Source organism: Zalophus californianus, chromosome 16 (assembly GCF_009762305.2).
Source record: "Zalophus californianus isolate mZalCal1 chromosome 16, mZalCal1.pri.v2, whole genome shotgun sequence".
NCBI lineage: Eukaryota > Metazoa > Chordata > Mammalia > Carnivora > Otariidae > Zalophus > Zalophus californianus.
In genome coordinates this window covers 1,886,590-1,902,281 of record NC_045610.1, presented here as the reverse complement: position 1 = coordinate 1,902,281, position 15,692 = coordinate 1,886,590, and the positions used below count along the sequence as shown (strand labels likewise).

The 15,692-nt window shown below is 57.6% G+C and overlaps 1 protein-coding gene across 3 annotated transcripts; it reads left to right on the top strand.

Annotated features, from left to right (window-relative positions):
- Positions 1 to 2,050: 2,050 nt before the first annotated feature.
- ARRB2 (arrestin beta 2) lies at positions 2,051 to 10,293 on the top strand. 3 transcript variants are annotated; one of them, XM_027625053.1, is made up of 16 exons: positions 2,064 to 2,213; positions 3,531 to 3,736; positions 4,985 to 5,015; positions 5,683 to 5,743; positions 5,856 to 5,900; positions 6,101 to 6,297; positions 6,574 to 6,633; positions 7,000 to 7,067; positions 7,206 to 7,341; positions 7,569 to 7,653; positions 7,846 to 7,918; positions 8,197 to 8,334; positions 9,126 to 9,209; positions 9,300 to 9,379; positions 9,490 to 9,544; positions 9,809 to 10,293. In XM_027625053.1, exons 9-16 carry the CDS (start codon positions 7,297 to 7,299, stop codon positions 9,900 to 9,902), a joined length of 654 nt encoding a protein of 217 aa, XP_027480854.1. In that variant the 5' UTR covers positions 2,064 to 2,213; positions 3,531 to 3,736; positions 4,985 to 5,015; positions 5,683 to 5,743; positions 5,856 to 5,900; positions 6,101 to 6,297; positions 6,574 to 6,633; positions 7,000 to 7,067; positions 7,206 to 7,296; the 3' UTR covers positions 9,903 to 10,293. The 3 variants fall into 3 exon arrangements, with proteins under 3 accessions (XP_027480852.1, XP_027480854.1, XP_027480853.1); XM_027625052.1 differs by lacking the exon at positions 3,531 to 3,736 and adding an exon at positions 2,705 to 2,789 and having other exon boundaries at positions 2,069 to 2,213; XM_027625051.1 differs by lacking the exon at positions 3,531 to 3,736 and having other exon boundaries at positions 2,051 to 2,213.
- Positions 10,294 to 15,692: the final 5,399 nt, after the last annotated feature.

The following is a 15,692-nucleotide window of genomic DNA, read 5'->3' as shown; positions in this document are numbered from 1 at the left end:
CTCTCTCTTTGTCAATTAAATAAATAAAGTCTTTAAAAAAAAAGGTGATTCATGAGTCTAAAAGAGATGTGTGATCTAAAGCTTGAAAGGGATGAAGGGTGAGCTTAGAAGGTGGTGACAGAACTGAGGGCCTACGTTTGAACCTTTTTCTTAATAACTTATTTTCTTTAAATTCAATCAGGTAACATACAGTGTATAATTAATCTCAGAGGTAGAGCTCAGTGATTCATCAGTTGCATATAACACCCAGTGCTCATTCCATCACATGCCCTCCTTCATGCCCCCACCCAGTTACCCCAGCCCTCCCCCCCACCCCCTCCAGCAACCCTCAGTTTGTTCCCTATAGCTAAGAGTCTCCTATGGTTTGTCTCCCTCCCTGACTTCGTCTTATTTCCTATGTTTGGACCTTAAAGATGATCTCAGAAACTATCTTGTTGTGCATATTACTTTCTGTTGTGTGGAAAAGCGGAGGGAGAAGTGTGAAGTTAGTTCACTTGGGTGGGAAAGACGGGGGGAGATTGGGAAAAGACATGGAAGAAGGAGAAATACATTAGCTCCTTAAATCCTGAAATGTCGGGCACCCATCATCCTGCCCCCGGTCCCGTCCATTTTGCCCTAGAAGAGCTCTTCCGCCCGGCCCCTCTTCTCCTCTTGACTAGTTTTAGTCCAGACAACCTTGGCCCACCCTCTCCACCCTCCACATTGCCCAGAATTATCCTCCCGAAGGAGAAATCTCATCGTGCCAGTCCTTCGCTTAAAAAAGCCAGGCTTGGATCCGAGCGTCCTCCTCCTCCAGGGAAGCCCTCCGTCTTGTTCTTTCACCCGCTGTACAGAATCCTTCACGCTCTGTTCCAGGCCTCCTCCTCCACCTCATCTCTCCTGCGGTGGATCCCCACGAACACGTCTTCAGAAGAGGACGTACCTTGCCTTTATTTGTCTTTGCAACACCCTTTCTCAACATCTGCCCACCCTTCAGAAAGATTGTCCTCAAAGGTCTCCTCCTCTGGACAGCGTCCCCTCCCTCCACCCCTGCCCCAGTCAAGCGCCAGTAGTCGCTTTGTCTTCTGGGTCATACCTCCATTATAGTATTCTTGGGATCATAATACCTGTTTCTGTGTCTCCTGAACTGTGCTAGGAAAGCAGGGGCCATGTGAATCCATTGCCCAGCACAGTGACTGGCACGAAATAGGCATGGATGCAGGGATGCGTGCGTGGATGGATGCAGGGATGCGTGCGTGGATGGATGCATGCATGGATGCGTGCGTGGATGGATGCAGGGATGCGTGCGTGGATGGATGCAGGGATGCGTGCGTGGATGGATGCATGCATGGATGCGTGCGTGGATGGATGGATGGTTGGGTGCATGGATGGATGGACGGATGCATGGATGAAGGCATGGAGGCTTGGATGGATACACGGATGGATGCTGGCTGTGATGAGAGTAGATGGAAGGGATGGGTAGTCCGAGAAACCAGGCACAGTAACCCTGTGGAAGATGAAAGACACCAGAGGGAGCTGACACACCACAATAAAGAGGCGGGAGGGCGGGCCAAAGAAGGCTGCGAGTACTGGGGTGAGCGGCGCGCCCTGAAGCACAGCATCACGCAACTGGAGCCGCTCACCCACGTGTGCATCCCCTCACCCTTCTTCCCAGACTGTGCCGGAGCTCCTTCCTCCGCCCCCACCGCCTCCCTCGCCTCCGCCGCCACTGAGACAGCAAACAAAGGGGAGGGGACCCCCGCGGCGTCCTGGGCGCGGGGAGCCAATCACGGGGCTCTCACCTCCCGGCGGGCGGGCGCCTTCGTTCCGGGGGGCCCAATCGGTTCCTACCGGGCTGCGGAGGGGCGGAGAGAGGGGCGGGCAGAGCGGGGACAGGGGACTGCGCGCGCCGGAGGGACCCCTCGGGAGCGGCGGGGCGGGGCCGCGGTGGGGCGGGCGCGGGGGCGGAGCCAATCACCGCGCGTGTCTGCGCCCAGAGGGCGGGCGGCGCCGCGGCGCGCGCGGTCCGGGCTGACGCATCTGGCCCCGGTTCCCTAGGATCGCAGGGGGGCCGGAGGGGCGGGGGAGAGGAGAAAGAGCGGAGGGCGCGCGTGCGCAGTGGCGCGGGGAGGAGCAGGGACCTGGCAGCAGGCTGGGAGGCTGCGAGCGAGCCGCGAACCGGGCGGGCGGCGGGCGGCGGGCGCGCGCACCATGGGGGAGAAACCGGGCACCAGGTAAGGGAGGTGGGGCCACGCGGCGGGACGTGGGCGGCGGCTCTGGGCGGGTGCCGGGACGGTCCCGGGACAAGGACACCGGGGAGAGGACCCGGGGGCCGGACGCCTGGGTCCCTAGGGGCCAGCCATCTGGGGCCGCACGCCTAGGTCCTCGAGGATAATGAGGGGGACGCATGCCAGGGCCCTTGCAGAGAGCGAGGGCTGAAGGGGATCAGGAAACCGGCGTCTGGGTTCTCGCAGGGATGTGGGGGCCGGACGACTGGTTCTCCGGTGCAGGCTGCGATGCAGGGGCGGAGGAAGGAGGCGCAGGTGGCCGGCCCCGAGGGGTCGGGTACGGGAAGGCTGGATGCCGGGAGGGGATTCTCCGCCCCCCCCCCCCCGCCCCAGACTCGTGCCGAGCTGCTGGAGAGCCTCCTGTCCAGTACCCCACAGGCAGTCGGGCTGTCCCAAGGGCCAGGTGGCTCTGCTTCCAAACTTCTGCCTTCCCCCAGGTTGCTAGGAGCAACAGCCTCATCTTGGGGGAGCAGAGTGCGTGACGACCCTCCCCGCTTCTGGGCATTACCCCTCTTCCCGGAGGTGAGGGGAAGCAGTATCTGCCCTGGGCACGCCATCCACTCCCCGGATGTTTTCTGTGCAGTCGAGGCTCTTTCCTTCCACTGATACCCCGAGTTCTCTTTTTTGGTCTCTAGCAAAATCCACTTCCTGTTGTGGGCCAACACCCCCAAGGGGATAGTGGGTGAATGCCCGAGTCCCGGGGGAGCAAGAGGAAAAGATTGGGGCTGTATGCCTCTATCCAGAAGGGATCAGGAATGGGGCCCTGGTCCCGAGACACCACTTGTGCTGCAAAACATTATCATTTCAGCCCCACCGCTCCCCACCCACAGAGGAGGAGAACCCAGGCTTCTGAGCACCAAGTCGAGTCATATCAGAGAGATGATCAGAGGGAGGACTGGTGTCCTGGATTAGGGCTTAAACACCCCCAGAGAAAGGGGAAGTCGCTGACTATAGGGAGGCCCCCAGTTTCCGTTCTGTGGTTCAGGGAGGAGGATGGATGGACCAGAGGGGGGCTGCTGACTTGGCACAATTCCCGCCACCCCCATCTAATTCTGGGCCACAGGAAATGGAGAGAACATGTGCTGTCGCTGGCCCCCTCACTGGGCACCTCCGGGCACCCCCACACTCTGCCTCCTTGGCTAGCCTCAGCGCACAAGCAAGCGTACCTTGCTCCCTAGCGTCGCCTCCCAAGGGCAGGTGGCCCTGCAGGTGCTCCAGGGCCATTACCCCAAAACCACAGTCTGGTGGCTTTGTCCCTAATAGGAGGAAATCCTGGCACAAAGAGGAAAACTAGAAGCAAAGGGGAGGGGAAGCTGGATGATGCCATAGCTGTCTGCCCCCAGGTTGGGTGCTTATTCTAGCTACCACCATACCAGTGTCTACTCTCCTTTATTGGATGGGGATACCCGGGGGCCACCATACCCTTTGTCTCATGGCCTTTGGACAGTCTGACCTTCTAGGAAGAAGTGGTAAGTGAAGTTGTTAGAGCAAAACTGGGGGGCGGGGGGTGCTGGAGGAAGGATGGGTCAGTCGGCAGGACTTCAGTTTCTACTAGCCAAGGACTTTTCCCAGGGATCGCTGCTGAGGCAGAGTGGATTGGGATGAGGAAGGTCAGACCTGCAGGCGACCAGAGCATAGGAATCACCAGACACCTACTTAATGCTCTCAGCAGCGGGTAGAGTCCAGGCTTAGATTGTCTCAGCTCAGGGGAGCGAATCCCCTGCAATTCAACAAATTTCATGCCAATTGCAGAGACAGGAGAGTCTAACGGTTTAGTGATGTAGAGCCTGGGCTCAGAGCCAGACTGCCTCTGTTCATCTGAGTCCCACCAGTTACACCCTCTGGGGCCTTAGGCTAAATCCTTCAGTCCCCCGTGCCTCGGTTCCCTCACCTGTAAATTAGCAATACTGGGTCGCTAAGAGTATTAAATGAGATAACACACACGAAGCCCTTGAAACAGTGCTGAGCGTGGAGCATTCTCCCGACAAATGTCAGCCAGCATGATCGTCTCTCTCGTAGGGCTGGCACTGTGCTGGGGGAGCCTAACTGAATACAGCTCACAGCCTGTGCATGCCATCACAGCACCAGTAAAACATAAGCTAGTGTGACAGGAACGCCCCCCCAAAAAAAGAGTAACCGGGGTCCGGGCTGGATCTGCTTTCTAAAGGTGGTGATATCTGAGCTTGGCCTTCAAAGACAAATGGGCTTTGAGGCTGCTGAGACCAGGGATGGGGACATTTGGAGGTTCATGGAGTCAGGTCACGCTTAAGTAGTGCCTATAAGTAGAAACCATTTTAGGGGCCAAAGCCAGGGCCATTGCCCTTCTGGGTACTCCAGCTGTCTTTGGAGCTGGAGATGAGAGACGATGGAGAGAGGGTTCCGTCTTAGACAGAGGCTCCTACAACCTGCCCATTCGGACCCCCCCCTAGGGCAAGTGCTCTGGAAAGAGCCTGGGTGTTTCCTGTGGCAACCAGGGGCCATTGCCACAGGAGGAGGGGACCTAGTGAGGGTGGAAGGTGGGGGGGGGCACCACCGCTGCGTTGGGAATATCAAGGACCTGTGGTTGCCCTCCTTCTGGAAAGAAATGGGAGGGGTAGAGTTGGCAAAGCCCCAGAGCCTGCAGGCAGAGTCCCGGGTGAGCTCTGTTTCTCGGGCTGGTGTGGGGGGTCCCTGCCGCCGGGTCTGAGGGAGTGGGGTTTCCCTTTCTGTCTCGTTAGGGTCTTCAAGAAGTCGAGCCCTAACTGCAAGGTGAGTCTCCCATGCTGCTTCTCCTCCCAGCCCTCTCTGTGCCCCTGCAAGGCCCAGCCTGCCCCTAGCCGATCCCCAACCCCTAGCTCCCCACTTCCTGTGACAGCTAAGAGCCGACTTCCTTCCCTCCTGAAGCCCCTTGCCGCAAAGGCCGCTCAACCTGAGCCAGACACGAGGGCTGGGTGGGGACAGGTCCAGGTCCCTAGGCAAGACGAAGGGGGAGGAGCCCGAAGCCCTCGGCTATACCTCTGTTGGGAGCCAGCCCAGGGTTCCTGGGCTGGGAACAGTCAGCAGCCCCCAGGATATGGCCTGTGTGTCCCAGAGCCCCTTGAGGGGAGCCAGTGAGACCACACCCCGTTCTCTAACTGGCTGGGGGTGGGGGGGCGCGAGTCCTCCCCAAGCCCACCCCCCATCACCACCACCACCGCCCCACCGCACCTCACAGACACTCACACACACACTTGCCTGACTTGTGGGCAGAGGTGCGAAAAGCTTCAAGGGTGGGTAATCTGGGAAACCCCGCCACGCTCCCCTTCTGACCCTGCTGGGAGGAACCCCAGGGCTACCCCAGCCTGGGAAAGACCAGGGGCGGGACGGTCACTCTGAAGGGCTCTGATGCCCCGCACCCTCCTGCCCCATCTTCCATGTGCCCCTTCCGTATCCTCAGCTCACCGTGTACTTGGGCAAGCGGGACTTTGTAGACCACCTGGACAAAGTGGACCCCGTAGGTAAGTGTGCCCAGAAAATACCGCCGGGGCCCCCAAGATGGGGAGAGGTTCCTGGGCCCAGGGATGGAGGCAAGGCCCTGACAGGACGTGAGCTCCTGTGTCCCTTTCCCAGATGGTGTGGTGCTCGTGGACCCTGACTACTTGAAGGACCGCAAAGGTACTGGCCTGAGTGTGGGGGGTGCCCAGGGGAGGTCAGGGTGGCCCAGTGGGGCGGGCTGGCACTGACACGGACCCCAGAGAGACAAGAGGGCCGAGATCGGAGCGGGAAGTCGGGTTCGGGCAGGTTGGATGCTCCTGGGGACTGGGGGGCTGGGGCCGGAGGGGCTCCTGACTGCCCCACCTTGCCCTCCCGCACAGTGTTTGTGACCCTCACCTGCGCCTTCCGCTATGGCCGTGAGGACCTGGACGTGCTGGGCTTGTCCTTCCGCAAAGACCTGTTCATCGCCAACTACCAGGCCTTCCCCCCCGTCCCCAACCCACCGCGGCCCCCCACCCGCCTGCAGGACCGGCTGTTGAGGAAGCTGGGCCGGCATGCCCACCCCTTCTTCTTCACAGTGAGGACGCCCCTCACCCTCTGCGGGGCAAGGGGTCTGGGACTGAGTTGGGGGAGGAAGGCTGAGGCACCTGTTCTGGGCAGATCTGGGAGCAACAGTGAGGAGGAAGCCCTAGACCACCCCACCTGCGGGGTCACGCTCGTCTCTGCCTCCTCCCTGGGGCCCCTTCCTTCTTCCTCTCTCGCCCCCGGGACTTCTCCAGCCTCTTAGTGGGAATTGGGAGCAAGATATGGGGCCTCTCTGGAAGAACTAAAGCCTCTCCTTGCCTCCCCGCAGATCCCCCAGAACCTGCCCTGTTCCGTCACCCTGCAGCCAGGCCCTGAGGACACGGGGAAGGTACAACGGGAATGGGTCCAAGGGCTCAGGGGACAGAATGGGCTCCAGCAGGCGCCTGGGACACACTGAGAGGGGCGCTGTCAGGGAGAAGCCAGATGGGACATGCCCCCAGTGGAAATATGGTTTATCTGTTCACGGGTGACTCTGGGCACTCACGGGTGAGTATAGGGGCTCGCCTTGCAGACAGGACCAGTGCTCTGCCAGGTACTAGGTCTTTGGGAGGCAGAGGATGAAGCCCCAGGCCCTACACTGCTCAGAGCAGACCGCAATGAGGCAAGAGTCCCTGATGAAAAAAAGGGGAGAGGGAAGGAAGGGCGTGGTGGTGTCAGGGGCCTTGTGTAAGATGTGACCTTTTCTCCTTCTGAGGCCTGTGGAGTAGACTTTGAGATTCGAGCCTTCTGTGCCAAATCACTAGAAGAGAAAAGCCACAAAAGGTGAGGGACGCAAGCTCCCCTGTGCTGTGACTAGCCCCCCCCCCCCCGACTCCCTGGAGCCCCAGGCCCAGGGAAGGCGGTGGTGGGGGTCCGGGTGTCTGAGGACCGGCCCCTCCCACCCCTCCCCCCCCCCCCCAGGAACTCTGTGCGTCTGGTGATCCGAAAGGTGCAGTTTGCCCCAGAGAAACCCGGCCCCCAGCCTTCAGCAGAAACCACACGCCACTTCCTCATGTCCGACCGGTCCTTGCACCTTGAGGCTTCCCTGGACAAGGAGGTGGGGTGCAGGAGGGTGACGCAGGTGTCCCCGTGCGGAGGGACCCTGGGGGGAGGGCTGAAGCCACCTGCCAGGACAGCGTTTTTAAAGAAGGCCGCCTCGGCTGGGCGTGGGCGTGGGCTGGGGTTTAGAGGAAGACCTAGCCGCGGTCTGCGTCGGGGGAGGGGACACTAATGATGGGACCAGTGTAAACAGGTCGCGTTAACTTGACCCCCTCCCCTCGAAAGCTCTACTATCATGGGGAGCCCCTCAATGTCAACGTCCATGTCACCAACAACTCCACCAAGACCATCAAGAAGATCAAAGTCTCTGGTAGGAGGTGGGGGACAGAAGGGGGTCTTGGGGGCGGGCCTTGCTGCCCACGTGGCTCCTGGTGTGATCTCAGCCCAGGGACACCCCCCAGTGCGGGAGGCCACCCCAGAATGTGACAGAAACCCCCGGGGGGGGTGGGGCAGCCTGCGCTCCCAGCACAGCTGCTCGACCCCACCCCACCGCACCCCACAGTGAGACAGTATGCGGACATCTGCCTCTTCAGCACTGCCCAGTACAAGTGTCCTGTGGCTCAGCTTGAACAAGAGTGAGTAACACAACAGCCCGGGTCCCCACCTTAGGGCAGAGAAGCAGCCCTGGGAGAGTGTGAGGCGGGGGTGGAAACGTCCTGAACCGTCCCCACCTCCAAGGGCATCCCCTGCACAGGCAGGTGGCTCTGAGCTGCTCGTTTTCTTGAGCGGCTTGTTACCTGGGGACCCAAACGGAGCCAGGCTAGCGGTGGGGGAGAAGCCGCTGGGGGTGGGAGCGACCTCCTCACTGGCCCGCGCCCCCCCAGAGTCTCGTTCTCCTGCCCCCACCCCCCAGTGACCAGGTGTCCCCCAGCTCCACGTTCTGCAAGGTATACACCGTCACCCCGCTGCTCAGCGACAACCGGGAGAAGCGAGGTCTTGCCCTGGACGGGAAGCTCAAGCACGAGGACACCAACCTGGCTTCCAGCACCATGTGAGCGCGGGCTGGGTGGGGGCGTGGGGGGTCCCGCGGCCCGGCGCTCACGCGCTCCTTCGGGCCAGCTGCGTATCAGGCTCTGTCCTAGGCGCCAGGGCGCTGTCGGGCCCTGGACGGACCAGAGATTCTAGAGAGGGAGGACAGACAGATCCAACACTGAAAGGCACAGCACGCCGAGCGACGAGCGTGGAGAAGAAGCAGGGCAGAGCAGGGAGGGATGAACCGGGGGCGGGCAGTGCGTGTGCACTTTAAAGAGGCCGGCGGGGGGAGGCATGCCCCGGGCCTGGGTTCTGAGGAGGGACCCAGAGTAAGTCGGTGACACGGCCACACAAGGAGCGCTCCAGGCGGAGGGACCTGCAGGCGCAGAGGTGGCCCAGGCCCGGTCTCTGCGAGGACGCGTGAGGAAGTGTGGGGCCGTCGCGCCTCTGGGGGGTGGCCACAGCTTCAGGGAGTCAGGGCCGGGGCCCCCACCGGTGCCTGGGTCCGAGGGGCGCGCAGAGCACACACAGCAGGCCCTGAGGCCGGCGCGGCCAGAACAAGCCACGAGGTGCCATCAGGGTGGCCGAGAGCAAGACGGTGCCGGGCTGTCGGGTCACAAAGACGACCGCCTCTACCGCGAGAGAGGAGAAGCCACAGGCGGGGTCCGTGCAGAGCGGCGCCGCGGGGTGCTTGGCCGTGAGAACAGCACAGCCTATGCTGCTGGAGGCCACTGCCCCGGGGTGTGGTCCCCCCAGAACCTCACGGGAGCCCCAGGGGTGGGCCGCGGTCTAGCTCTCGCCTCGTTGCAGCGTGAAGGAGGGCGCCAACAAGGAGGTGCTGGGCATCCTGGTGTCCTACAGGGTCAAGGTGAAGCTGGTGGTGTCTCGTGGCGGGTGAGTGTGCGGGGGAACGCGGGGGCACAGGGGTCTCCTCCTGGTGCGGCGGTGTCGGCCCTTCATGCTGCCCCCCCCCACCCCCTGCAGGGACGTCTCTGTGGAGTTGCCTTTTGTTCTTATGCACCCCAAGCCCCACGACCACATCACCCTCCCCAGGCCCCAGACAGGTGAGCGCAGCACCCGCCCCAAGCCCCCCGCGAGACGGCCTGAGGCCAGGCCAGGGGAGACATGGTGGTGCTTCCAGCACCCACCCACCTACCCCCTCTCCTCGCCTCAGCTGCTCCTGACACAGACGCCCCTGTGGACACCAACCTCATTGAATTTGATACCAAGTAAGAGACTCCTCCCCCACCTTCAACTGTTGACCTCTGTGGGCAGAGACTCCTGCAGCCCCCGCGTCTGCCCTCGGCCCCCGCGCAGGGAGGGCTGTGGCGCCGGACAGCATAGCCTTCCTCCCGAGGCTGCCCATCACCTTCTCGCCGATGCGCCCAGTCCCGATGCCGCTCTTGACACCCCTGTGTCTGGGAGGGGAGTTGGGGGGGGGGCCGGGATGAGGGTCTGGAGCCCGCACCTCACCCCCGCTCTCCACCGTCAAGCTACGCCACGGACGATGACATCGTGTTCGAGGACTTCGCCCGGCTTCGGCTGAAGGGGATGAAGGACGAAGATTATGAGGACCAGTTCTGCTAGGGGGAGGGGGTGGGCGCTGCTGGGGGAGAGGGCCCCTGCCTCTCCACTCTGCAGCCCCCGGCCCCCCTCCTCCCCTCCCGCCCTCACCAGTCGCCCCCAGACACGCGCTGGACCCATCTCTTGTGGAATGTGGGCATTACTCTTTGGACTCCAGCTGGGCCTCTCCCCAAACCCCCCCGAGGGTGGCAAGCTGTGTTCAAACCTAAATTTTGTGAGGGGGTTGCTGAAAAGACAGTAGGGAAACTGGGGAGAGGGAACCCCCACGTTCAGCCTCACACCAACAGCTTCAAGGGAAGTCTCTCGAGAAGGAGACCCTCTTCTTGGGGGGTGGGGGGCAAGGCCACTTCTTTGTTTCTGAGCATAAAGAAGAAATTAAACCTTTTAATAGGCAGGAGTGTCTGTGTCTTCTGTGCGGGGCTGAAGGGGCAGACGGGTGGCCATCCGGGACCACCCTCTGGAGGCTGAAGCACCTGGCCAGCCAGCTCGCCGGGCCCAAAGGTGGTCAATCAATGTCCAAACCACTGGGCTGTCGTGCGCTCCAAGGTAAACACTGAAACTTGATGTGCTCACTCCAAGCTCAAGGGTACAGTTTGGGTAAAACCACCGTCAGCTGATGCCTTTACAGGGGAAACAGCCACTCACTTCTCCGTAGGCCGGCCGGCTCTTCCCTCTCGCCGCGGACACACGACCGGGTGGTGACCCGCTGTGGCCAGGCGCTCGGGGGTCGGGCCACCCGTTCCTGGGGCTTGCTGGGAGCCCGGCAGCGGCCCTCCCGGGACAGAAGCCACGCAACATTCCGTGGGGCCACAGGGAGTCACGCCTGTGCAGGCAAGTCCCAGAAGCAAGGTCCCACCGCAGCTTCTCGGACGTTCACCAGGCACTCCCGGACACTGGGCTACGGGGTGGGAGCGACCCGCCACGGACCCGGCTCGTGCCGCGCCCCCCCACCCCTGCACTCCCTCTCCTGTCACCCGGATTTCATCTCCCGCGTCTCGTAAGGCTCATTCATTCCCTCCGTGAGCAGCCCGCCCTGGAGTCCCTCTATCATGTTGCCGGGCATCGTGGAGGGACATCGCAGTGACCAAAGCCACCGTTAAATCGTTCCCTAGTGACCTCATGACGGTACCCGTGCTCCAAAGGAGAAGTCCGGGGTGAGGAGAACACACGTCAGGGAGTGCTGACCTAGGCTGGGGTTTGGGGAAGATGTCCCCGGAGGGAGGGACCTTGGAGCAGAGAACTGGCAGATGAGGAACGAGTTGGAACCTTCTGGGTAATGGCAGCACCGAGTGTGAAGGCAGGAACGGGGCAGAGACGGCAAGGCAAAGTAGTTCCGGATGGGGCCAAGGGGGCCTTCAGTCTCTGGCGCCTGACATCTAATTAGACCACTGTTTACCCACATATTTAAGTGCTGCCAAAATGCGAGGGACCTTGCTTGCCCCTACCCCACACAACCTGGTCTTTGCCACATGGACGAACTGCCGGTATCCTTCTGATTCCCGTGAGCCTGCTCCTTGATGGCTGAGCTCTCAGCCCATGGAGCTCAGCAGGTTTCCAGGTGCATCAGAACCCCCCCCCCCGCCCGCCCCACCGAGGCGGGGGCATGAGAAACACACTGTCCCAGGCTCTACCTTCCCGGATTCTGATTCAGCAGGTCCCAGGAAGAATCCACGCATCTGGATCCTGAATTAGCACACGATTTGAAAAACGATGTCTTTTTTTTTTTTTTTAGCGTTCATAAAGTTTTTAATGTTTTTAAGAAGGCAAAACATGCACGTGGTGGAAAGAAAAAAAAAAATCCAAACTGTATACAGCAGTGAAAAGAAGGCTCCCTCGTGCCCCTGAGCCCCAGCCTCCCATTTCTCATTCCCAGAGGCGACCACTAACACCAATCCTGTTATTCTTCTTCCACAGATATTGCTGGGACTCAGTCATATCTGCAGGAGTGTATTTCCCCCTTATTTTGGATCGATACTCGCATGCTGTGACCACTCTTCTATACCATGCTTTTCCCCTTAATGGTGCATTCTTTTCTGTATCGACACATACTGAACTTCCTTATTCTTTCAAGGAGCTGCATGACTTTGCATTCCCTGGATGGCATTTATTTTTACCAGTCTCCTGCCAAGAGACGTGAAGGAGGTCCGCTCTTTTGCTAATGCAAACACCGGTACGATCATTATCCCCGAAGACAGGTCTTTTTTGCATACAGGAACTAGATCTGTAGGACAAATTCTTTTTTTTTTTTTTTTAAGGATTTTATTTATTTGAGAGAGAAAGAGTATGAGTGTGAGTAGGGGCAGGGGCAGAGGGAGAAGCCGACTCCCCACTGAGCAGGGAGCCCAACATGGTGCTCCATGGGGCTCGATCCCAGGACCCTGAGATCATGACCTGAGCCGAAGGCAGACACCTAACCAACTGAGCCACCCAGGCGCCCCTGTAGAACAAATTCTTAAAAGCAGACTTGCTGAGTCAAAGACTGTGAGCATCTTTAGGATCCCGCCAATCAAGCAAGTGAAATATGGTATCATCTGAGTTTTAATTTGCATTTGTTTGATTATGGGTAAGGATACAACCTGACTCATTTGGGTACTTTTTTTTTTTTTTAACATACTCTAAGGGCTCTTTATATACTAAAAAAATGAGCCCTTTGTCATATATTTTGCAAATATTTTTCCCAGTCTGTCATTGTCTTCTGAATTTGTTCCTAGGTTCGTATTTTTGGGGGCGATTTTTGGGGTTTTTTAATTTTTTGTTTTGGTTTTTTCACAGAGGAAAACTTCACAGAACATAAAATTAACCACTTTAAACTGTTCAGTGGCATTTAATACATCCACAATGCTGTGCAGCCAACACCCCTAGTTGCAAAGCATTTTGCTCCTGATATTTTTAATAATTCACTTTTTAAATGTTAAGGTACACAATCATAATCACCTTTTTAACGGCTTCTTGGTGGGTTTGGTTTTTTTTTTTTTTTTGTCGCCAGGCCCTTGGCCCGTCTGTTCCCTGGCAATTTGGCGCCTTTCTTTCCAGACGGAACTTGGAGCCCACCTTGCCCACTGCAATCCCATCCTCTAGCTCAACTGCCCCTCCTTTCAAACACCTGCTCTCAGACCCCAGCCTGGGCTCCGTCCCACCACCACCCTGCCCGCCCCGCCTGACAGGGTTAGCGAGCACCACCACAGAAAAATCACACAACTGGACATGTTTGTTCATTCAACAAGTAATTTTTAACACATCCTAGGTGTCAACACTGGGCACTGGGTACGCATTTGGGGCCGTTGCCCCTGTGGTCTCTAACCTCAGCTGGGCCCTCAATTCCTGATGAGCCTTTGTCCCTCGCCATCTTCCTGGCCACCTCCCTCACCACCTTGCAAATCTTCCTGCTTTTCACAGAGATGAGGCTGCGAGGGACGAATGATTTCAACTTCCCACCTCCTACCCACAAACATCAACATGGATCCCAATTCTCTATGCATCCAAGGTCAAGCCGCCTTCTCCCGTTCAAAGCTCATCCCTCCACCTGTGCTCAGATATCTCCCCTCCCACCTCCTCCGAGACCCCGATTCATCCCACCGCCCGCCTCTCTTCTACCTCTGCCTCTTTCCACTGGTTCTTCCTCCATGGTGCATAAACCCATGCAAGTCTCTTCCACTCGAGGAAGGAAGGAGACCAAAGAGAAGACACTCCTCCACACCCAGGTTTCTTGCACATGAAGTAAATCTCTACTCGTTTCCTCTCTACCACTTCGCTTTTAGTGCGTTGTTATTTTCAAAGTCATATATGCACATGGTGTAAGGGGTCGGACACCATCACAAGGCCCATACCCCATCCCTCTCCAACTCCCTTCTCCCCAGAGGCAGCCACCTTCACCTACTTCAGATGTTCCTTCTGGTATTGACCTCCATATTCCCAAACAACCTGCTCACTTTGCTACTTTCTGATTTTCTTCTTAAGCATCTCTGGCGTCCTGCCATACGAGGTGAAGACTGAGCTCCCTTCTGCCCCTCTCCCCCACAGCCGAATACTTTCCCTCCTGGCATCCCATACTCCCAAGAGAATGGTATCAGTGGAGGTTAGGTCAATATTCAATATTTATACTTTCGAGTCTACACGTAAGTTATCCAGAGTCGTCCTGATGACCTTTCTCTTCCAGCGCCAGGTGGTTTTCCCTGAATCACTGTCATTTTGAGGGAACTCGGCAGAAAAATTTGCCACCTCTGGACATATCAAAATGTCTTTATTCCATCTTTGTTTTGGCTGTTCTGAGAGTCCACGTCTCCCCTAAAATCTCTTCCTCCGTGCTGTGAGGACAGAAGCTGGCCACCTAGGTAAGGACTGGATTGCCCAGAACCCCAGAGTTGGGTGAGACCATACGACTGTTTATTCAGCGGAATGTGAGTAGGAATTATCTGGGCTGCTTCCTAGTCAGACCTCTGAGCCGGGGTCTGCCTCCCCCATGTTTCCTTCTCCCCCTCACTGCCAGCTATGACCCAGGCAGGCAGCCAGCCAGTCTCTACAGGACAGACGGCACTGCCCCAGAGCAGTGTCCCTCAGAGGTTACTGTGCATTCAGATCACCTGAGGAACTTCAAACCCAGATACTGAATCGGAAGATGTGTGCGGGGCCTGCGATTCTGCAGGTCTAGCGGGCTTCTAGGTCATGTCAGTGCTGCCGACCTGCAGACCACACGTTGGAGTACAAGACCCTACAGGGTGGCAGAGCTGAGCGGCTCGTCTTGATCTCCAGCTGATCTGTACGGCTGAATTACCCACGCTGGGCTGTTTTCCGGGGGGGGGGAAATTAAGTTCTATGTTGTTGAATCGTTGCATTTTTAGCCTTCATCCTAGCACAGCCGGAGTATAAAATTCCAGATTGAAACAACTCAGTAAATAAACTTTCATTTAATCCTTATTTTCTTTTCGTTTTTTGTTGTTTTTTTTTTAATTTATGTATCCATTCAAGTAATCTCTACTTCCCAACGTGGGGCTCAAACTCACTACCCTTCCGACTGAGCCAGCCAGGCACCCCTAATCTCTGTTTTCAATACAACTGTGCCCTGGGTGGGCCTTTCACACCAAAGACCCTCTGTTTTCCATCTTCAACAAAGAAACCTCCAGGAATCTGATGGGTTGGGATTGAGTGGTTGCAGAGATGTATGCATTAAAGGAGAAGATCTGGGGGGGGCAGGGGGGTCTAACTACTTTACATAATCCTCCTCATTTTACTATCACCTACACCCCAGTGTACATGATAGCACTAATTTAAGAGAAAATCAAGTTGCTTTTTTTTTTTTAAGATTTTATTTATTTGTTTGACAGAGAGAGACACAGCGAGAGAGGGAACACAAGCAGGGGGAGTGGGAGAGGGAAAAGCAGGCTTCCCACTGAGCAGGGAGCCCGATGTGGGACTCGATCCCAGGACCCTGGGATCATGACCTGAGCCGAAGGCAGACGCCTAAGGACTGAGCCACCTAGGCGCCGGAAATCAAGTTGCTTTTAAGCTTTCTCCACTGCTGGCTTCATTACCACTTCACTACTAAATCAGTCATCACTTACTCTTGTGTCTTCCAGCTTCTATCTAAAGTTTTGCTATTAATTCCTCTCTCTCTCTCTCTGACCCCTTAATAAAATCCCCTTGGTGTTCTTTGATCAGGATCTTCAAAAGGAGTGAAGTTAACTGCTAGGTCTCTCAAGATGAACTGAAAGTCTCCATTCATTTGCTAACCCTGTGCCAAGTAGCTTCATTCTCCATCTTCCAGGGGCTGTCCAGATTGACCTTTCCAAAAACCTG